The 24470-nt window shown below is 33.3% G+C and overlaps 3 protein-coding genes, 1 long non-coding RNA gene and 1 pseudogene across 6 annotated transcripts; 2 read left to right on the forward strand and 3 right to left on the reverse strand.

Annotated features, from left to right (window-relative positions):
• On the reverse strand, nt 4244–6546 carry LOC104711647 (coiled-coil domain-containing protein 90B, mitochondrial-like). The gene is made up of 7 exons (XM_010428349.2): nt 5966–6546; nt 5343–5474; nt 5168–5227; nt 4982–5058; nt 4844–4900; nt 4682–4748; nt 4244–4588 (listed from the first exon to the last, which is right to left on the reverse strand). Exons 1-7 carry the CDS (start codon nt 6476–6478, stop codon nt 4469–4471), a joined length of 1026 nt encoding a protein of 341 aa, XP_010426651.1. The 5' UTR covers nt 6479–6546; the 3' UTR covers nt 4244–4468.
• On the reverse strand, nt 6847–8877 carry LOC104711648. Its single transcript, XM_010428350.2, has 5 exons — nt 8535–8877; nt 8035–8204; nt 7659–7740; nt 7490–7565; nt 6847–7228 (listed from the first exon to the last, which is right to left on the reverse strand). Exons 1-5 carry the CDS (start codon nt 8710–8712, stop codon nt 7108–7110), a joined length of 627 nt encoding a protein of 208 aa, XP_010426652.1. The 5' UTR covers nt 8713–8877; the 3' UTR covers nt 6847–7107.
• LOC104711649 lies at nt 9412–10995 on the forward strand. Of its 3 annotated transcripts, none has more exons than XR_755372.2 (4): nt 9412–10004; nt 10261–10386; nt 10497–10620; nt 10758–10995. It is a non-coding gene; the product is annotated as an uncharacterized LOC104711649 (long non-coding RNA). The 3 variants fall into 3 exon arrangements; XR_755373.2 differs by having other exon boundaries at nt 10537–10620; nt 10725–10995; XR_755371.2 differs by having other exon boundaries at nt 9413–10004; nt 10725–10995.
• Nucleotides 13027–13852, forward strand: LOC109126463 (annotated as a pseudogene).
• Nucleotides 14300–20196, reverse strand: LOC104711650 (zinc finger CCCH domain-containing protein 44). The gene is made up of 11 exons (XM_010428351.2): nt 19808–20196; nt 19402–19481; nt 19063–19250; nt 17674–18517; nt 17441–17568; nt 17271–17330; nt 17134–17184; nt 16951–17021; nt 16536–16687; nt 16256–16428; nt 14300–16168 (listed from the first exon to the last, which is right to left on the reverse strand). Exons 1-11 carry the CDS (start codon nt 20194–20196, stop codon nt 14456–14458), a joined length of 3849 nt encoding a protein of 1282 aa, XP_010426653.1. The 3' UTR covers nt 14300–14455.

Raw genomic sequence — 24470 nt, forward strand, 5'->3', positions numbered from 1 at the left:
ACTTGAGGGTCTCATATGCTTGTGTGTATAACCCAGTAGATGGGAGGACGGCCTCACTAAGTATTTATGATAATACTTACGCATCTCAATTGTTGTTTGTGGTGTGCAGGTAAAGGAAAAGTGTGATCGTGGAATCAAAGGCGATGAGGAGGAGGATGTTCTAGAGGCTTGATTGATTGTGGTCTAGCTGATGTTAGGTTGCTAGATTAAGTCATTGGAACATTGTAGGATGTTAGCTTTTGGTTATTTCTTTGTTTGGATTATGATGTTATTGGATTATTTATGTTGGAATATTATTGGAATTATTTTATTTGATTATCCGCTGTTATTGATTGTTGTTAGGATGTTAGTGGGTATGGGACCACTAGTAAATGAGGTATAAAAATAAAAAAAAAACGGGAAGAGTTGTTTCATAATACTTCGTTTTCTTTTCTTGGAGACTTTGGAAAGACCATTCATTTCCAAACTAGTGACTCTTTCTTAAGTTTAGAAATATTTGAATTATGTGCAAAACTGAAGTAAGTGGAAAACTTTATATATACAAAAAAGAGTAAATCTAATCGATATATTAGAGTATCTAGCTAGCTAATCGTGTGTGATAACTAAACATCCCGGAATTTATGTGATAATTGTTATCTAGAGAAAATGGGGAAATGAGAAAATAAAGAAACAAAATAAAAGCGCATGAACATGATATAATTAATACTAGGTTCGGACCCGCACATATGTGCGGGGTTATGTTTATAAAAAAAATTAATTTTGTAGATATAATCAAATTTATACTAATTGAATTTTAGTTTGTATTTGGTTTGCTTTATTAATGTTTGAAAATTTAAAATAATAATGATTTCACCAGTATCTTAAAATTTGGAACAACATAACGGTTGGACTGGTAACAAACTAAATCCAATAAATGATTGGTTAGATTCTATTAAATTTGTGAACTATCAAATTGGATATATAACCGCTAACAGCGATAAAAACCCGTTTGAAACATATACAAATATTTAGGATGGCCGTAACTCTCTTTTCGTTTTGTCAAGTTCTATTATGTCTTACACCCGTTCTCAAATTTTCGTTGCATAACAGAAAGCATTCCCAATATGGGACATTCCGGATATGGGAAAAATTTGTATTTTCTGATTTAAAACGGGAGGAGATCGGACGAAAACATAAATTCTTGAACTCCCGTATGAAATAAACATAAATTTAATTCATAGTATATCTATATGTCATATGTTTTAATAAAAATATTACAAAATTAATTGACTTCTTTATTCTTACTATTTTATAGATGTTTCACCTATATTAGATTATGTTTTTTTAAATACTTTTAACGGTTATAGAACATATTTTATGAGCTGGCAAAAAAAAAACATATTTTATGTATTTTTTTTTTGAACTTATGCTAGTTCAATTGAAAGTAGTAAGATTTATTTGAAAAAATTAAATGTATTTTAATATTTAATATAACACGTCAAGAATTAAAATTATTTATTTAGCATGTGTAAACATATTTATATAGTATAACGTCATTAACCCAAAATTTTGTCATTTTGGTTTATGAATATTTGGGTGTTTGAGTGTTAATCAGTACTTTAAGATTTTAATTAGAAATTTTTATACTATGAACTATACTATGAGTCATCGTTACCTTGAATATTTCATTAGGGATTCAAGGTAACCATGACTTAAAAGTCTATAAAAATTTAAAAAGTATTGAGATTAACACTCAAACACTCAAATTTCAAGGAAAATTTTAATAGACTTTTTAAAGATAACATGATTTAAAAACAAATTTCAAGGTGCTCATGTTATAAAATTTTACTGCAATGTGTGTTTTTTTTTTCTTTTCCATATATTATAGTGCCATTTTAATAAAGACTGTTAACATCATATATTTGAAAAAATAAGAAAATAATATAATTTAATACATCCAGCTGATTACAGTATAGTCATGGAAGATTAATTGTACTTATATAGATTATGTATACATACCCCTTGCTGTATTTGCCGGTTTCAAAAGTTAATTAATGTTAATGCAAAGCTCAACTACATACTCTAATAAGAATTTCCTACGGAGGTTTCTTAAATAAATCTATATAAAAACTGAAGAAAACAAACACTAATATAGTATTTTGTGACTTACCGGGTTCATATAAAAAATGTGGACTTCTTTTAAGCAATCAAATGTAATTTTCTTGTTTTGCAGATGCTATGTCAATTGGATGAACACCCGTTCATACCACAATCTTCCCTTATATACAATCTCTAGGTAAAAAATATATGCTTTCAAAAAAGATCTTGATTTATATATGCTTATATACACGATAGAAAATTATAAATTTAACAAATCATAAGAATAATAAATCATAAACTGGACATAGAACATAGTATTGGCGAACTAAAAAAGAATATAGTAGATGTTAGCAAGAGGTATATTAATTTAATTATTAATAGAAATAATTTTGTTTTTATTATAATATTTTAAATTTCATTTTGTAATCTTGTTGGCTTTAATTTCATTTAGAAAACTATACATGTTTAGTATTTAATTTAGAAAAATATTTGGATAAATTAATATATTCGAAATTAATTATTTATGCTTTATACCCATATCAAAAAATAGATATGAAATCTATAACCAATTATAAAAAGTTAATTATTTATTTCCTTAATAGTTGTTACCATTGTTTTAAGAAAGTTTAATTTTTTTTTATTATGTAGGCAAATAGGTCTGTTTGGCAACATGGATATATGTTATATTTTTTTCTTTTTTTTTATCCCTAAGTGTACTCCCCAATTAATAGTATAGATATATGTTTAATGGTAACCAAAATACCATAAGGTATGTAAATGATATTTAAATTGATTTCTTTCTTTGTATTCTATTATTTTACTTTTTAATCTAAGTGTGCAAAAGAAAAGAAAAAAAATGCATGCAACAATATATCATAAAAATTGAGAAGGGAGTTTATTTGGTCTGATGAAAACTGAAAAGTAAGAATTACAAAAAATATTTGAGGAAAAAAAAGTAAGTATTGCAATATATATATACTAAAATTTTGCAAATAATAGTTAAAAGATGTCCCATTTGACTTACTATATTATTCTTGTATAGTTAAAATTGTCACGAAAGTTTACAACAATTGTTTTGTTTTTATCGTAAATTAGCAATGAATTTATAATAATATTGTGATGCGTATCCATCATTGCAAAAAGATCACAAAATATGTTACAAAATTAGAACGAACATGAATATTGCAATACTATATTATTTTTTGTAGTGTTTGTGCTAGTGTACGTTAATATTTTTTTTTTTTGTTTTAGGGTCGTTATTGCACTATATTGCCACTACATAGATTCAAGCTAGCATAATGTATTTAGTTGAATTTTTTTCTTAAACCAATATATTAAAACTTCCAAGGAAAAAAAACAATTATTCAAAACTAGACATATTTTACAAGCACGGAAGCTAAATGCGTGAATGATAACACATTGGAACATCTAATTCATACAAAGATACGAAATGTGGAATTATGTTTTACCAAATTGCTGTACTTTGAACATAATACTAATTGATGATAATTCAAACGTATAAAAAGAGGACAAACCCAAAGAGAGGCGTGGAAGAGTCACGTGATGAGCATTTCCCACCCGATTCAACTATTTTAGCTTTTATATTAGTGTGGTCCATTGTCTCTAATTAGTTCTCTCATCATTAAGTTTCAACACTACTAGCTATAATTCCACATAAAATTGGTAGATTTTTAAAAGTTCGACTATAAAAAGAGAGTAATAGATAGATTTGGTTCGACTTGAGTTGTGTGCCCAATTGTTGGGAGACCCTTGATCCAAACAACACATGTCACATGTGCCTGTGCCACTTTCTCCATCTTTGACATTATTTCTTTGGTTCGCTTTTACGTTTCCATGACTCGCTCGTTTATTGATAAGTAAGTAGTCAACACAACACCCAAAACTCGCCTAATCTATTGACTTTATAAAAGGCAGTAGTAGTAAGCAGTACACGCATTTCCTCTAGGCTACTTTCATCATCGCATCGCAGCCCTTGGCTCTAAAAGCTCTCGTCAACGTCGAGTATGATTTTCTTTTCTCGAGAGTTATCGACTCTTTGTTATGTCATGAGGGAGAACTAACAACTTATATATCTCACGGGACTTGAGCTGGCCCCCTATACATTAAGTTTGTTGCCTCTGTCCCATTGAAGTCTTTTGTGACCTTTTTCCCGTGAAAGTACATCATTTACGTGAAGGGTTCAAATTTACTAGACTGGGTTAGTCTTTATTTCTTTCACATAAAAAAAAAGGAAGAAATAAAATTACATCAAACATACAAATAATGAACAAGATATGGAGCACAGACCAACAACATTTCATCCCGTGATTAAAAAAGAAACAGCAAAGATGAGGAGTTGGTCTTAAAACCGGCACACCGTCGGATGGAGTTACATGACGATCCGGAGGACAGCAAGACCAACGGCTGAGATGGATACAAGTGTACCAATACAGTACTTGATCACCTCGTATTTGGCTGCTTCCAACTGAGCTCTCAAAGTGTGAATCTCCTGAGAGGTTGAAACCACATAAACAAAAAAACATTAACACTTTTGCTGCCAAAAACAAACAAAGGCACATAAACTAGAGATGAGAACACTTACACGGTCAAGCTTGTTTGTAAGGTTACAGGTTTCGGCATTTTGATTTTGTAACTCATCTCTTATCCTCCTGCGCCATCATAGACATGCCACAATTTTAGAAGGTTATAATAACCTAGAACAACCTTAAAAGGAACAAAGAAAGAAGGTAGTCGTTTCTCTGACCCTTTTTCAAGATTTAGGTCCAACCGTTGTCCTGCTGTGACTTTGTCAATCTCGTGTCTGCAATGTTATTGCAATAGTCAGTGCAATGATTTAGTCTATAGCAGAGCCAAACCTTAGAGGTTTTTTTAGAAAGCTGACCTTATATCAGAGCGGATTCGCTCTATGTCATTACGGAGTTTCTCATTCTCGTGTTGCAGCAAAGAGAAATGGTGGTCCTATACATAACAATCATTCAGAAACAAGGTGTCACTATAAGAGCAGCGGTATTCAGAGATTGAGAGCAAAGTACAAAATTGTTCCCTGAAAAGTGAAAACGCAACTTACCAGTGAACTGTTAATCTCACTTTTGAACTTGGATAAGTTTGATTCCTGCGTCATTTCAGCCTACCAGAGACGCAAGAAGATCAAAGTTAGACCGAATTTAAGCTACCTATAACCGGTTCTTACTCTTTGGAATTGATGAGCGAACAGAGGCTTGTCATAACAGAAAAAAACTTACTTTCTGCATCTCTCCCTTGGAGACAACCAACTGTGAAACAACACCTAAGCTATCGTTAAGAACTTCAGTTATAGCAGCGGTTATTGCCTCGGCTTGCTTTGAAGGCAGGCCTTGTGCTTCTAAGCTCCTAACCTGAAAATCACATTCCAGAATTCTCCTTTGAAACTATATCTACAAAAATAACGACTAGACATTTGCATCCTAGGGAGTCTGGTCTTAAATCGAACCATTCTATTGTCTCATTTCAAAATCAAGGAAAATACACAAATTGTTCTACAGAAAGTTCCTGTTTGCACAATCTTGCCTAGGAATTGACTAAGAGATGAGACAATTTAAAGCAATGTCTGTTAAAAGAGAGACCAAGAAAAGGCTATAACACCAAGGTTTCCCATTGGTTTTGATAAGTTGAAATATGAACTGTATGAGTCAGGTCTAGAATATAACCATACTATCGTCTCATTTCAGAATGCACAAATTGTAAAATGAATCGTTTCACAGAGAGTCTCTTGCCTAGGAATTGACTAATAGATAAAAAAGACATGGCAAACAATAATGATCTAAGAAAGATTCAGCAGATCACTATAGGTAAGCAAAACGAACAAAGCAAGAAAGGGTTATATTACCAAAGCGAGTGTATCGACAAGAAACAAACGCTTCCCAGTGGTTTTGATAAGTTGAGAGATGAATCTGGCGTGGAATTGTCTGTACGGTGAATATGATACTAACGGCGAAGAAGAAGAGGAACGAATCTCGTGGTGATCGAACAGAGTCCTGTCAAATGTTGGGTTTGGAGAACCACCGATTGATCTGAGGGTCGACAGGTTTACACCCGAACTAGTTCCAAGTCGTGCTAGCCGGAGATAATTCGCGTAAGCAGCCATCAAATGAAAAATTTCCCTAAACTGATTCGCAAAATTGAAACCCCCCAAATTTTGGATCGGGAAATAGCTGTTGGAAGAAAGATCAATATAACTAGAGGAAGAGTTTCCCAATCGGGTAAGCATGCAATGGTCAAAAGGAAAAGAAGAGAGAGAGAGAGGAGAAGAGGGAGAGGGGGAAAGAAGAAAATTTGGAAGATGGGTTTGGTTGGTATTTGCTCTTAATGAATATTCTGTTCTGTTCGTGGTGTCATCCATGGAAATCGCAGTACCATCAAAAGAAACAGACGGACGACGATGATAGTTAGAGAAAGCGTGAGCCTTTGTCTTTTCCTAATTGGGCACGTTTCCCAACTCAACCTCTCTTTTACTTACTTACTCCACGTGCTAATTTAACTTCCCACACTTGACCAAATAACTTGTCTCATTGTCTGAAATGAGAATGTTACATAGGAAACTGATAACCGACTAAATTCGTCATTACCTCACTTGGTTGTTTATGTTCTCATTTGAGTAAAGAGATAAAGTATTGTTGCAAGAGTTCAAATCTTATGTTTAGTCTTAGCACTCGAATCGTTTTGAGTTTTCATCCGGAATAATAAAAGTGCCATATGAATATTAATCAGTAAACCAAAACTGAAGAAGGTGTACACATTACTGTTCTCGTAACCGTAACTAATCACTTTGGGGGATGGCCTCCTTAAAGATATCAATACAGCCATTTTTTTTTGTTGTTGTTGCTTTTATTTTTTGATAATTCAAGAGAATCCAAAAAGTGTCAAAATAAGATTCATATCCTGTCGTCTGTCACCTGTGCTTTTTTTTCTTTTCTTTTTCTTTTCGTTTTTTGGATTTGTCTCTCTCCACATCTAATGTAAAAAGTTTCTTCATTTTGGTCGCTTTCGATAGGGGTCCAAGGAATCGTCCACGGTCTCTTTCACATAGTTACCAACTCTCTTCATGTTCTTCATCACCCCTGATGCTACCAGGCTTGCGTTTCTCGTGAACCTGATACATCCCCACGGAAATGAATATTGTGTGTCATAAACAATGCTCATTTTGTGACTCACATACAACGATTTATGGTAGATAAGACTTTGATTAATTAGACTAAATTACTGTAGACCTAAGGGTTATCTAACTTTGAGGTTTTGTATTCACGCAGAATCAATTAGGCAGTCAAGTCAAATACCAATACCATTACCCATTAAGCAACAACAAGTCAAATCTTAAAGGTATCTCCAGCTAAAGCAAAAGCTCTTTGCTTACCTGGTTAAGAAGCCGTTTTCTGTATTTGTGGCTGGCACTGGTTTATTGTTCTGGTGCTGAGGCAGATCCCTAGATTCTATACAAAAGAAAGAAAAAAATAATGAGGAAACAAGAGGCAGGACTCAGTTTCAATGTCGTAAACTGGTGAATAAGAGCAGAATCGGTGTACCGTTTCTATTTTGAACACGGGCTGGAACTGGAACAGGAACAGATGAAGTATTGCCAGAAGCTGCTCTTCTATCTGCTAGTATCTGCAATAAACATAAGAAAGTTCGATGGAGAAAACAGAGATTACAAACAGTACCAAGTAGAACCATATTCCTTGCCAGTGAAGTTTATCAAGTTCTAAATATGTATTCAGTTTTTGCAGAAGATGATAATGTCTTTCAAAATAATGCATACATACACATGGACCAACAAAAAAAACAAGCAGAGAAAAGAAACTAAATAGATTGACAAGACAGCCTAACAACCATGGGCAAAAATTATCTAACTTTCAAAAGCAATGTAATGAATACTCGGGAAAAGGGATATGAATGACAAACCTCAAGGCCAACACAAACAGGAAGCTGAGTCTTTGTATGTTGCTTGATGGCAGATGAGTCTTTCTCAGTCATGTAGACGGAATATCCCAAACAGCCATAGTAAAAATCTGCTAAGGTTCTCCCTTCTTTAGAAGCTTCAGCTTCAGATTGTCCAACAACGTAATCAGGAACTACAAAGTTTATGAAATATAGTCATTACTGAATGCAGAAACCATGAGAGCCGAAACAAAGAGTAGTAACAAAACACCATCTCAATTCAGAATTCGTGATAAAAAAATGAACAAGCTATAGCTATAATAAAGCATACAGGCTTTGTTCTGAATCAGAATCTATCTCTTAACCAATTCATAGCCGTAACCAATTCCGCGATATAAGTAAAGGATTCAATTACATGAACACTAATATAGCAGAAACAGCCATAGATGATTCTCAATTTTACAAAAAAAAAAGGATACCAAATTAGGGAAAAAATACTGAGAAACACAGGGATCAATCAATACCTTGACGGAGAGTGCGAGGGATACCGACGCAGCGAGGGTTCTTAGATTTGGATTTGAGAGTGGAAGAGTAATAGAGATAGCCTTTGCACGATCTTCCTTTCTCCAGAGATCCTCTCTGTTGTTCCGGTTTCTCTTCCATTACCGTCCTCGTCACTTCTTCGCTCGAGCCTTCGTTCATCTTCAAAACCTTCCCCTTCGTTTTTTTTTCGCGAAATCTCTCTCTACCTCCTTCGCTATGTGTCTCTCTATCTAACGCTCATCCTCTCAAATTGTCGTCCGATCTGCTCGCGGGGTATTGTATTACGGCGGTGCCCTCCATCTTCTCGTTCCCATTTTTTTTTTCTTTTTTTTTTTTTAAAATTAATTTATTCATTAAACTATTTTGACATGTTAAAATAAAAATAATGGGCCGAGATCCATTAAGACCCAATATTTATTATTATTTATTTTTTTTATTTTTTTTGACAGAGAAGTCCCAAATATTATCAAATAAAATTATCAAACAAAATATATATCAAGTTATAAAGAAAAAAATATAGATTTTTATATATCCGAATTTCTTTTAAAAAAAAATCATATTACCAAAATATATGAATAAATAGATATGATGAGGTGTGATGACAAAAGAAGAAAAAAATAAAATAAAATAATATTTTCTTTTCCCTATTTCTCTCTTTCACACACCATCTCATTTCTCTTTCTCTCTTATAATTTTATTTCACAAACATTAGAGCAAGTTTATCGGTAAGCTCTTAGTGGAGTTTTAAGGATTTTGAATCAAAAAAATAAATCAGAAGTAAAAAAAAAACTTAAGGGAACCCCTTATATAGTATACCGCTTTATGTTCTAAGAGACGCTACGTGTCTTAATCTTGTTGGTCGAACTAAATAATACAAAAGAAAAAAAAAATTCTCTACACTCGATTTGTTTTCCTCTCTCTCTTTCTCTGCGATTGAATACAACGAAGAAATTTGGAATCAGAAGAAGGGTTTGGAATCGAAGGATACTTGAATCAGAGGAGATTGGGTCGGAGGAGATTGACTGCGGAGGCCAATCGCGATAGATTGAATCATCGTTTCTTCCCCTCTCACTCTCTCTCGAATCTCTCCGATTTTACAATCGGAAAAGAGCCGTCTCACAATCGATTGGAAACGAGAGGAGATTGAATCAATTGGAATCGGAGGTGACTGAGTTGGAGGAGATTGAATCATATGATAAGAGTTCCATGGCCATACCAGTGGGGAGCACCATCATTTGATGCCGGTGAAGCCTTTGCCATGATGATGGTTTCTTTTGTTGCTCTTGTTGAAGTTTGTTTCACCGTGTAAATTAGATTACATAAATATTAGATTTTATGTTTTGCCTCAGGGCGAGCAATTGCTCAATTTATCTAAGGTTGTGCCTCAACTATGTTGATTTCTCGTTTAGGGAGTTGCAATTTGTCTAAGGCTGTGCCTCAATTTATCTAAGGTTGTGCCTCAACCATCTTCACGCACAATCCATTTATTTCATCTTTGTGTTTATTGTCTTGTTTGGTATACCGTATACATACAGCCACAATGCTTTGCACGTAATGTGTTTCTCACCTTCTAAAGATTATAGAAACTGTGAATTAAGTGCCTTGATTTCGATACTGGTGATTTTCATTTTAATTTGTTTACGTTCCCTATGATTACCAACTTGTTCAAAAAACTTCTCTAACACTCTGGTTTATATTTTCTTGCAGGCTGTGTGGTGACTATAATATAAAAGGTACATATGGTGTCTTCAACTTGTTCTGTGATTTCAGGTTTTCAACAGCTGATTCAAACAAATGAACAAAGGAGTTAATGAGTGACGAATCAGAATTAAGGTTGGTTTATTTGTTACTTACTACTAAACTTGTTTCGTTGAGCTCTGTATAAGGCTTAACAAATTGGTAGAGGGACTTTCACACCTCTTGCTCCTTTTTTGTTTGCTTAGCTTCTGGTTCATATCTGTTCCTCTTGTACATTTTCTTAAGTTGGATTTCACATAGAGCGACTTAGAGGATGAAGAAGATGGAAGAAATTCTGATAACAACAAAGAAGGAGCCATACACTTTAAGGTACTCTTGTTTTCTTCTTTTGCATATATGTTCCTCTTCAAGTATGATGTTATTGGTTTATTTTGCTGCTGGCTTGGATTGGTCACTGTTTAATTTTGTTGCAGGCTTGTCTTGGTCACCGTTTGTTTTTGCTGCAGGCTTGGCTTGGTCACATTTTAATCTCGGGTCTGATTGGTCGCTGTTTGATTTTTCTGCATGCTTGGCTTTTCCTAGCTAAAAAATAATCGATGGCAACATGATTGTATAATTTAAGAGTACATTGTTCTTGTTCTATTTATCTTGTAGTAATATCCTTTGGTATGCTTGACAAATTTGATTTTATTTGGCCATGAATGATTAATTGTACTTCTAAATTGCAATTAATCATTTTCCCCATTTATGAATTGCACTAATGTGTATTAATGTTTTTATTCTGTTTTCTATGTTTGAAAATTAATTAAAATACAATATTTTCTAATTTTATAAAATCTTAAATGTTTACACATTTATACCTTCTATTCTATTTAACATTTTAAAATTTTAAAAAACAATATTTTCAAAAATAAGAGATCCAAAATAAGAACCTACCAATAAAAGAGAAAATTTTATCTAAGAGATAATGGTTTCTTATATTCCAAACAGTACACAATTAATCCATAAAAAATTTAAGAACTCCCCTTATATGAACCCCCCAATAAACTTGCTCTTATATCTTACAAGTGGGACCCTGACTATTTCTCCAATTATAAATAGTACATGTACAATATAACCTCTATAAATTAATAATGTTGGGACCAAGACATTTTATTAATTTATAGTGATATTAATTTATCTATAAATTAATAGTTATTATTTTATAGTGTAAATTAATAATTATTAATTTGTAGATATATTTTTAATATTTTAATTTTATTAAATTATGAATTGAGACAATTTTAACATAGACTTTCAGATGTTTTAAATTATATGGTATTGGAATTGAATTTGTAATATTTAGAAAATATTATTAATAATAAATTACAAATACAATAGACAAAGTCACTTATACACATGTCATACATAAATTCAAATTTATGAATAATAATATCAATTGTTGTATTTTAATAGTCAATCAAACTATCAAAATGTAAATGATGGTTATCTAGAAATTGAAAGTTTTTAACAAAATGTAGCTATCTTTATGACATGTTACAAAACATTTTATATCATTACAGTTTGAAAATAAAACATAACAATTGTTTTATAGATATGAGCTGTAGGAAAAACATACATTATTATATCAGCATATATATATATATATATGTAAATTTTCATGATTATTAATTTATGATATTATTGGGACCATATTTTACATTAGGATTTCAGAAAAATTATTATCTTATTATCTTATCGAATTTTGTTATTTTTTACACTGACCCGACTTGGGACTAGCAAATTTTATTAATTTATAGTGTTTACTAATTTATAGAGTATTAATTTATAGAGGTTTTACTGTACTACATTTCTAATTAAATTTGGAAAATATACTAAAATGCCAATAACCTCAAAAAAAAATATGTTAACTAACAAGAGAGAGTAAGAAAAAACAATTAACATCAAAACTGAAAGAAGAAGATAACTCGAGTATCTTCACATGTGAGTAAGGGTACTCATGCGGCACAAAATCACTGTAGTCCGTAGGCGAGACTTGGACTACAGTGACAGAGAAGTCCCAAAAATTACATTGTTTTAGTTGCAAACTTGCAATGGATATTAAATATAAATAAACTTTGGAGGTTGATGATTTTTTTTTGATAAATAGCAATTAAGTCATATATTGACGATGATAGTCTTAAAATTTGTAGTTTCTTTAGCATGATTAATAGAAGACCTATTTAATTTTAAATCGATGTTATTTAATTCATACCAAAATATTATTAGGAAGTGAGTACGCAATTTCACCATATATACACAATTTTCTAGATCAACAAATCCAAGCTTCAAATCACCACACGGATTAGAAGGTTTTTTTAATTTGGGAAATCATTGTGATTCAGAAAACCATATATGATGTAGTCTCTCAGGCTTTCTTGGTGGAATGAGCATCTAGTATAATTGTTTGTTTAATTTTCTATATAAACCATTATTATTATGTCCAAAACTATAAATCAATCAAAATACAGATTTAAAAAGATTTTGGTGATAAAAAATATTCGAAGCAAATGATAATAGTAGAATTCACATTTAAAACTTGAAATTATAATAAGATAATTAATGGTTATCCGCAATCTTTTCCATTTTAGATGTTTGATTTTATGATCAACTTTTTTGATTCGGATATTTTCAATATTTTTTATTTATTTTGCTTATATGCCGACAATTCACTGAGCTATAATTTACATATCAATTTGTTATTATAAAAAAAGAACATTTAGAATCATGCAAAATATGGATATAATTTTGTACACAAGTTACCATGAAAATGGATTCAGTCAATCACGTGAGAAGCACATGATCAAAAATAATATGGAAAAAATAATGAGCGGAGACTGAAAATGTTCTTTAATTTTGTTTTTTCTTTAAACGCAAATTGCCTAAAAATGTCATGTGTTGAAATAAAGTTCAAACCATTTACCTCTAAGTAAAATCAAACGTGAGATCACCAGCAGAGCCAAAGTGTTTTGTTGACGTTAATACACAAACACATATAGTTATCTTTGTGGCATTTGTTGAGTTTGAAGAAGGGTGCAAAGAAGTAGAACGAGCTAGGGTTATCTACAAGTTTGCTCTCGACCATATCCTTAAAGGAAGAGCTAAGGATTTGTATAGGAAGTTTGTGGCGTTTGAGAAACAGAATGGGGATAGAGAAGGGATTGAGGACGCAGTTGTTAGCCAGAAAAGGTTTCTGTACGAAGATGAAGTGAGGAAGAACCCTTTTAACTATGATTCCTGGTTCGATTACATTAGTTTTGAGGAGTCTCGAAAGAACAAGGATAGGATCAGAGAGGGCTATTGCTAATGTTCCACCTGCTCAGGAGAAACGATACTGGAAAAGATATATCTATTTGTGGATTGACTATGCTCTTTATGAAGAGGTGGAAGCTGGAGATGTGGAGCGTACACGAGCTGTATACAGAGGATGTCTCTAGCTTATCCCACACGCCAAATTCTCTTTTGCCAAAATATGGTTGCTCGCTGCTCAGTTTGAGTTCAGACAATTGAACTAGACAGGACCGTACAAAGCATTACAAGGTGTGGCTTAGTTTCGCAAAGTTTGAAGCTTCTGCTTCTGCTGCTGGAGACGATGCTATTCTTGAACACTCCAGAGCCATTCTCGACAGAGCCAACACATACTACAAAGAGTCTAAACCGGAGCTGAAGGAGGAACGGGCTACACTGTTGGAGGATTGGCTGAACATGGAGAAGAGTTTGGTATGCTTGGGGATGTCAGTGCTGTTCAACCGAAGCTCCCGAAGAAGCTCAAGAAGAGAAAGGCTATCAGAAGAGAAGACGGTTCAACAGAGTATGAGGAATACATTGATTATGTCTTCCCGGAAGAATCGCAGACGACCAATCTCAAGATTCTTGAATCTCCTTACAAATGGAAGAAGCTTAAAGTTGCTGCTTTCTGAGGATTACGATTGAAGTTTTTTTTTTTCTATAAATAAAGTTGTTCTGTACATCCTTACTTTACTCATCTGTTCCAATATATAGCAGTAACTTTTATCATCCAAGCAAAACTCTAAACGATTTGCTTTCTGTTTCTGTTTTTTTTTCCAAGAAAGAGCCAGCCACAGCTAATTTATGTTTACAAAAAGGATGTTCGAGATGTATTAAATAACAAATAAATACAAAATACAAGAAATGTGAAAAAAATTCAAGGGTGCCAAAAACTACAAGATGCACCCTTTTTGCAGTTTCCACTCTCATAGAATTTACAAATTTTCAGCCCTTTGGGCGGATGAGCTGCGTACGAACCTGATCCATGGGCATAACCATGGCTATTGCTGTATGGCCACTGCCGGTTATTATGACTGTTGTGACCGTTGTTCAACCACTGCCGGTCCCTGCTGTGTCCGCTGGATCTCTTCTGCTGGCTCCCTCGTGGACTGCGCTCGGTGTTTCCTCGGGCTGAGTCATGATATGACAGTGCCCTAGGGCTTGGTTCCGAACCAGACTTGAGAAGCCTCTCGACCACTGGTCCAGCTTCAACTGTGGTTTCTGATCCCAGTCTGAGAGCTGTTGTCGTTAGAGTCAGGTCGTGAGTTATTGAAGCTGGAGCTGGCGCTGGCGGTGCAAAAAGCAGGAGCTCTGGACCAGCGGTTCCACAGTGGCTGAAGGGAGTGTTTACTTTTTCTTCTGTGCCCATTGAGCTTTTCCCGGCAGAGACATTTTCGAGAATACTCGCCTGAGAGACATCCATTCTGCATGTTTCAGGAGCGAGGGACATGCGTGCCACAGGGTTAAAGAAATCTTTTTCTGGTCCTTTTGTCAAATCATCGTCATCATCGCAGTGAAATGTTGAGGTAGGTGAAGAGGGCAAACCGTTCTGCTCCATTGCTTCAACTTCTGCTAATAGATCTGAAACCGATTCATCACACTCGTCAGGGTCAGCAACAATGGCCGGCCACCCAGATGACTGAGCCACTTGGGTGTTGTCTGAAGTCTGAGTAGTTGTGGCATGATCAGCTACCAAATCAATTGGCTTTACAGACGGTGCAGCTAAAACAATAGCATTCTGCTGAGTTACTTGAGGAAGCTGTCCTCCAGTTACCACAACACTTGACGTCGTAGTAGCAGAATCGGTGGTAGATGTGGTGGTGGTGCTCCATGTGACACCAGACGGTCCTTTGACCAGGACACATGAAGACAGAGACTGAATAGTCTCCGCCGCTTGAGCTTCCAAGTCTTCAGGGCTCGACTTAGGTGTAGGACTGGGGAAATCAGGGAAATGGCTTTCTTGATTCAGGTTTGGTGCATGAACAGAACCGTTTATGGAAACAGAACCACCATTTGATCCATCCTCCACAGTATTAGTTGTGCTATGGTTACCATCTGCCCGCACAACATTGGATAGATCAGATCCTGGAGTTTTTCTTACGTCAGGAGTAACCACGTGTCCTGGCACAACAGACATTGACGCCGGACAACTAACTTGAGGCTGGGGACAAACAGAATTACCATCCTCTCCAGAGCAAGCTACAAGAGCCACAACTTGTTTCTCTTTTGGATCGTCAAAATGGGCACTGACAGTATAGGGAGAGGAGGTTGCACTGGTGTTAACTGGCGTATGATTCTTCTGAAGACAGTTCACATCCATGCCAGAATCATGCGGAGACGGTTTTGGTTCTTGGGGAAGAGAAGAGGAACTTGGCAAAGTACTTGCTTTATCAAATCGTCCGGCAAGAGCATCAGTCAGAAGCACAGACTCGTCTTGATTCTCATGCGCTTTCCATATCCTAAGATAAGGGGGAAAATGGCCACTAGATTTCCATCTGCGGAGCTGCACCATAGAAAACGGTCCCTGGGTCTTTCCTGTTGGATCTCGATAATGCCATATTTCACTCTCTTCGTCATCTTTACCAGTTTCCTGCAGTACCCAGAAATTTACATGACGTGAAACCAAAATAGAAAATCATGAGAGGTTACGTTATGAATGTAAGGTGGTATGTCAAACCTGGATATTTGATGAGTTGTTGTGGACCTTAGAACAATCATCTTTCTCACTATGCACAGCATTTCTGCTTCGCAAAATTGGTGCATCATATTTTTTCTGTGCATTATTTCCCATGTTGTTCAAGATAGCCCCTTTCTTGAGTGGACCTTTACTTTGTGCCGTTATGTGATTATCTGCAAATAAAAAGCATCGAAGATTGTAAATAGCATCCAACAATCAGGAATATTCATTAAGATAATGAACAAAGTAGCTGTTGACATCCTAGGTTAAGGTGGGAGACCTTGATTCCTTGTACCCAACCCTACATCTTCTGATGATGCATGACTTGGATCCATGCTTGGATCTGTATGAACTTCTGGGACTTCCTGCAGACGCCGCTGACGTTCCTCTGGTGATTTTAGAAGCTCTAGCTTTTCTACACATTCTCTAAGCGTGGGCAATAGTTAAGAAAAAATTGATAAAACGCATCATTCCATGCAATCAGCATCAAAGTCTAAATGGGAAGACCGGGGTATTTGTCAAGTTGTATACTACCCAAACTGAATTATTCTTTGCGCCTATGAGCAGCATGGTCAGTTTTCAATGAATTATTTCATCAACGACTCCTCAAAATATTATATATCAAGCAAAATTGCAAAGAGAAATAGCGCAATGAAATGCAACAAATATAGTATAGCAAAGTTCAAAAAGGATATTCCTTTCTATGACCCTTCTCACTGGCCCGATCACGAAGATGATTGAGCTTTAATGTCTCAGCTTCCAGAGACTACATCCACAAAACATCCATAAGAAACACGGTAGTGGACAATAAAGAACTATGATAATGAGGATCTTCAATATTTAATACGAAAGATATATGCTGTTTTTAATGAATCTACCTCATTGATTCTCATGGCTTGCAGTGTTGCTGCCGTCTTCAAAATGTCACCCTGCCACCAAAACAAAAAACACATGTTTCCAGCTTAGGTAAAATACACAATTTTAGGACGAGAAGATATCATGTGTGCATTCCTACCACAGTCAGACGTTTATTGAGGCCATTTTTTATGCTCTGCCGCAGCCGTTTGCACTCATCCTGAAAACCATGGTTATACGTACATTAACGATAAAATTTAACCGTACTTACTAGAGCTACCAAATAAGATGGGTTTTACTCTTTATTCACAAGCCGAGAAAGATATTCACCTCTGTGACATTCTGGTCTGATAATTGATCAATCGAGATGACTTCTCTCTTGTCTAAGTTCAGTATTTCTAGCATAACATCTGTAGTCTTTGGGCCAAGTTGGTAGGATGTTGTTGCCTTGCTTGTACCTGTTGGATAAACACAACATCAGATGAGATCTTACTATTAAAACATTTGGGTCACTAATACCCATTTTCCTTAAGAAAGCATTAATATGACCATTAATCAAGTACCTACAACTTGAACGAGCCTGTGAATATCCAGCTTCTGATCGCTGCCAGATACCTTAATTCTCAAAATTGTGCCTACCACCTTTTCGTGAACCTTGTTGATATCATCAAGCAGAGACTCCAAATATTTACGTCTTAAATATATCAGGTTGATATTGTGAACATCAATGGCTGCATGTGCATCCAGATTTTCATTTTGTACTCTGCCATCAGTTTTCCTACGCATCTTCCGTCTTCTATCCTCTATTTGGCTAGGTACAGTATGAGTACTTTCACCATTCGTGGTTTTATCATCTTTCTGTTTCTCTTGAATAAGGACGTGAGACTCGAGAAGCTTGAGCATTTCAAAGTGACCCACTCGCGGTTTTCCAAACAACTTCCCAAGCATCGGGTCACAAACGACTTGGGACTTCTGAAGAGGATCTCTAAGATCTTTTTGCTTAATATAGTCAAGCACAAGACCCTGTACATCGAACTGTGAAAGAACAGATGTATCGCCATTTTTCATGAACGACACAAACTCGAGGAGTTCTCTTGTTGCCCAGCACGTATCTCCAGGAGCCTTCTTTAGGATATTGTTTGGCTTTTTTCCATCCACCTTGCTGGGTAAGGTGGGGGAATCACTGGTCCTTCTTCTTTTCGTTCCGTTCACTGCTACATCTAAAACCCTGTTATTGGTCGGATCATTGCGTGACTCCACTTTAGGAGCAGTGTTCGAAACCTCCTTCCAAGGATTATTTGCTCTAGTAAGCTCATCGACAGTTAGAGACAGATCTTCCTTCAGGCAAAGCCAATATATCTTGAATAGATACTCCCAACTGAGCTTGTCATCAAAATCCACCTTAACCTAAGAAATAACGGAAACAAATTTAAGCTGCATACAATATGATAGATTAAAGAGGGTAATATAAAAGACAAACACTCAACTTTCTTAAGACTATTAATGAACTACACCCGATTATCCCAACATACTCTACTGCCCTTGTAAGAGTTAATTAAATAGCTAGGAAGCCCATGACTAACAACTTTGGAAAAACTCCCATCAATCCATTAGATATCTCGTAAAATAAGAAATCAATCAACCCCAAATCTCTAAATCTCCATGAGTATTACCTTGTGATTGATTGCTATCATAAACGTACGAGTGTCATGTGCATGACAAACTACGAGGGATTTTAATCGGGTTAATATATATGGAAACCCTTAGTATATTAATAAAGAACAACCAAATAAATGTAAAGCCCAAACAAGACTTAAATCAACAAACCATATTCCTCGTTTATTCTTAAGGTAATTGTGGCAGGTTGACAAAATATTTAACTGGCGCCCGAGCAAATTATGCTGCTATAAAGTATTGAATGGAAACTATAGATTTGTGGAGGATTGTCTTACCGCTTCATTATCTCCTTGAGCAATATTCTCAATCAGCATGACAGGCTTAATACATGTGCCACAAAGACCCATGTTACCTCTCACAATCACATAGTCGGCATCTTTAATGCACCGCTTACAAACAGAAAAAGTGCACGTATAACACATGTAACTGGAAGCCTTCTGGCATGTACCACATATGTGCCAACCTGAAATGAATTGAGCGAAACATCAGACTCCGAAGGAAGTTCACGTCATCATGTAAGGTATTCGAAACAACTACATCTCAGAACAATCAGTCTCTAGATTGCTTGCTGACAACAAAGACAACATAGTAACATCATAGACTATACGACATACCACAATTCCATTTCGCCGTTGTTCGAAAGAATGCCTCATCTCTCTTAATACAAGCTGGATGGTATGCCTTGGGACAATTCCTGAATGCACAAAACAAAGCCATCACAAACTTGTAAATAACTCAAATACCGTTACTAAAACCTCCATAAATAGTTAATAGTACCCTCTTGCTAGCAATTGAGTATCTCTAACCTATGGCATTAACCAACACATAATCGATAAATGGAATCTCAATGATAAGATAAAGAACATAGTTATTGAGAATCGTTGATATACCATAAAATGTCCAATAAAACTTAACTAAATTGAGTTCTTCTTAGTGGTAACTTACTCAAACATACGCCGAATCTTCCTATGGAGAATACTATCTAACGGAATTAATAACTGTAAAGTGATAATCACTTACCGGCGATCACAGAGAACGAGGTCTCCACCGTCGAAGCAAATAAAGCAAACATCCTCTTCCTTGTCGTCCTTCCGCAACGGCGGCGGCGGCGGCGGCCGATTATGCAACTGCGTATTAGCCTGAGACCTCGGAGGACGCCCCCGTTTTCGTTTCACAGGGGCAGCTTCGTCAATAACTTTAACCTCTTGCTCAATGGACACAGGAACAGCAACCGTCCGAGAAACCGTCGAGGCAGATACAGAGAGAGTAGAAACTTGGTTAGCAGAACCGATCTCATCACATTGATCAACTCTCATAAGATCGATCCCCCTGACGGAACTCTCTTCTCGACCAGCCAAAGAAGCCAACTCCGGCACGCCCCGGCGGAGTTGCTTCTGCTGATTCGCCATGATTAGTCACGAATTCGAAAAAATTATGAGCAGTACTTGCAGATCAACTAGTGAAATAGAAACCCTAATCTGAGGTTCTTTGGGGATTTTGGCGATGATGATGATGACGATGATGGAGTTTAGAAACGAAGACTAGTGGGGGAGAAAGAAAAAAAAAAATGAAATAGACTTTTGTTTTTGCTTTCTTTTTTATCTTTTTAAATCTTTTTTTTTTCTTTTCCACTTCTTAGTTCTTCTTACTGTGTGTTATGACCATTTTTTATAGCTAAAAAAAGTTGTCACTTCTTCCTGCTTTTGGAAAAAATTAACAATACTAGATTCCAAAAAAACTACAATTCCTAAATACCAAAACTGCTAGATATTTTTCTATATTTCAATTAAATATATATAATCCAGTGTTAGATTTCCTAATTTAAGCCTTTAAATACCAAATAACATTGAGTTAAGATTTTACAGCTAATTAGGTAGACAACTGTTTTATTTTATTTTATTTTGACACTGGTATACAGCTAATCCTACTATATTAATTGAGAAGTACAAATATGAAACTAACCTTAAAATGTGTAAAAAGTTACATTCAATTGCCATTAGAAAATTTTAATTAAGATTAATTAATTAACTAAATATATATAATTAATTAAAAATTAAAAATGCTGACAGATCAAATATAAAAAAATCAAAAAAGTAAAAGAAATCTATTCAAATCAAAACTAATTTGTACTTAGAAAAAAACAAAAAATAATAATTAACTGCCAATAAAATAGAGTTTATTTTCTTCTTTAATTTTACATTGTCATGCCAATGATTTTAAATAATTATTAGTTAAAAAAATATTTTCTCTCTCTAATAAATTATAGACGAAAATTACAAAATATTTTTTTAAAAATATAAACAAATCAGATTTCAAAAACTAAGATTTTATATCCAAGTAGTCAATATAATTATTTTCAATAACAAGATTTCGAATATTTTGTTAAAATTTCAAATTATGATTCTCCTATCATATTTATTGTATTTTATTTACAAATTCTTTGAAATTTTCATATAATACTTATGATTTTACAAAATGCAGATTTTTTTTCTACATATGATGTGATTTGAACTTTTAAAAACAAAGATATATTACTCGATCTATGAATATAAAATGTGTGTTTTAATTTTCACATTGGCAGGTTGGTAAAACTAAATTTATATAGCTGATAAATTAATAAATTTTATTAGTTCATAATTATAATATTAAAATCACTACTTCATATTTCACAAAATAATGATACAAATACAACAAACAAACAATATAAAACTGTAGTATACGTCAAAAATAAAACACTATAATATTCTAAAATACTTAGTATTCAAAAAAACTTATATAGATTTACAGAATAATCAAAAATTAACAGCTAAGATTTTAAAAATCTAATCGAATAAAATCTATATAACCTCAAATTTTCTCAAAAAACTTTTCCAGCACGGGTTAAAAATTTTCTCAAAAATCTAATCGAATAAAATATATAACAGTTCTGTTTGACGGCTTAGATTTTAAAAATTAATAAATAAAAAATAAAAGATATAGGTATAGTATCTTATCTATTTTAAAAAGTTATATTTTCTTTTAGCCACTGTTTTTTAGGAAAATAAAACTAAGTTGAGATTTAAATATATTCAATACTTGAAGGTGCTTATTACAGACAAGAAAAGGAAGTCACAGAAAAAAAACAATGAATGTTGTTATCAAACAGGTTTTTCAGAACCTTAACTAGATATATTTAGTTACTCTTTTTATATGTTAGTTATATCTTTTTACTTACTTCACAACTATAGCAAGAATTATGTTTAATTGACAAAGGTTTAAACAATTTTATTTATTACATGTAAATGTTTTATTGACTGGTTTTCAATAAACATTTTTAAATACAAAAAATTTAATATAAGCAAACCAAATTTTTAATTATAAACCATTATAAATAACATAATAACAAAATAAATTATTACAAATTTTCATCAAAAAAAGTTCAGCTCGCGGTTTTCCGCGGGTTAGTACCTAGTTTATTTTATTTTGACATTGGTAGACAACAATTTATAGTGTCCAATTTGGGAAATATATATGGGCCAATTTATGTATGTATTTGAAAAAAACATGATATTATGCAAAATACAATGTTAACATATACATTAACGTAAAATTATCAACATCTATACTATTAAAAGGGAAGCATTATTTACAAGGCAAAATGAATCCTGAAATATATGACATAAAATGATCCTGAATAAATTAAAAAGCATACAATACAAAAGGACATTAAAGTAAATCTATACTATTAAAAGGGAAGCATTATTTACAAGGCAAAATGAATCCTGAAATATATGACATAAAATGATCCTGAATAAATTAAAAAGCATACAATACAAAAGGGACATTAAAGTAAATTTGATAATAAAAATGCACGGATCCTATATGCCCTGGATTAATTCTGTTCGGATCATATATTAACTGTTCAGAGCTGTTTTCCATACTCCTGTTTAAAAAAGGTTAGTAGTTTTGCGTAAACAATTTAAGGAAACAATAATTTTGATATTTATGTATATGTTTAATTTGGGCAATTAATTTCGAAATTGTATATATGTAAACTTATTTAATTTGATTTTATATTTTGAGATATATCCGGAAACAAGAAATTATGATGTTACCTAATATACAAAATCATCTAAATGTTTATAGAAATAATTTAAATCGGTATCTATTAAAATCGAGCAATTAAATACAAAATTGTATATATGTATAAAAATATAATTTGGTTATATATTGTGAGATATCTGTAAACAATATTTATGATTTTATATTATGATTTCAAACATATGTATTACATATATACAGTATGTTTAAATCTTGGATACTGAATTAAGATATACATACGTTTGAAACTACTTATAACTTATCATTTTATCAATGCATAAATGTGCGGATCCGAAAACATGTTACAACTAAAGTAAAACAACAGTATTTTAAATATGTTTTTTTTTTCTTCAGCTTATCTAGCATAAGCATGTACAAAACAAGAGATAAAAGAATGTTAACTGACACGGCATGTATGTGTGATTCTATTAACTGAATGTTTCAAAGAAATTATTTTTCTTCATCAAATACTTTATTTTGTTTTGAATCAAACTATTACGTGTTTGTGTGCTAAATATGTAGGAACATGATTTTGAGGAAATGAGAAAAGAATAATGGGACGGAAACGGGATGGAAGGAGGAATAAGATGAGATTAAAAATTTTCAAAAATCAAAATCCAGGATCATGTTAGAATTAAAATAAATTAATGCTTCCAATATATTATGTAACATATTTTTCAATTTATCTAACACAAAAATGTCAAAAAAATATTCAAAAGAAAAAGAAAAAACATTAAACTATGTTCTATAATAGATAAAAAAAAAAACAACCATAGTTATGAGACATATACAGGACATGATGGATTTTATGTCCTAAATTAGACATACCATCTTTCTGTTACTATTTTTTAATATAATTGTTTTTACTGATAACAAAAACAAATTTGATCATTTTTTTGTCTAAACCGAATTAAAAATAAATCAAATACTAAACTGATACAAAAAAAGTTTGGATTATGAATGTTAATAACATTTATTAAAAATATGTTTACAAACATAATCCGCATGTACGTAATAAATTATAAATGTGTTAGTAAATTTAGTTTTTAAAATCAACCTGCACGTATGTGCGGGTCCGAATCTAGTTTTACGTAAACCGTACCTACATAAAGTTGTAGCGCTAAATTTGGTAAAGTATATTCTCTCGTCTGTTCTAAAGAAAATCTTTGATGCGAGAACAATGTAATCTATATATACATTTTTTAAGTACAATTATGAAATAAATCCTAAACTTGCCACTTATTTACAAGATTGCCATTGAGTTAATTTTTAAAACTAAAAATCGGATTGAGTTTGAAAATTATATATTATTAACAGATCATGGTCCAAGCCCTTTTCATTTATACATCTTGCAATTAAGACATCAGACCAATATTTTTGGGCCCGAACAAGCCCAATTTTTTTTTCTTTTTTTCCATTGAATTGTTTTTAGAAGCTAATATATTACTAATATTAAAATTTTCAAACAATACTAATAAGAATCAATTGATGTGTTACATAATAAGAATCAATTAATCGACTTGCACAACTCTAAATACAAAAATCTTACATAATATAGGAATAAAACAACAAATAATACAAATTCAAATTATATTATAGTCAT

This window comes from Camelina sativa, chromosome 9, assembly GCF_000633955.1.
Source record: "Camelina sativa cultivar DH55 chromosome 9, Cs, whole genome shotgun sequence".
NCBI lineage: Eukaryota > Viridiplantae > Streptophyta > Magnoliopsida > Brassicales > Brassicaceae > Camelina > Camelina sativa.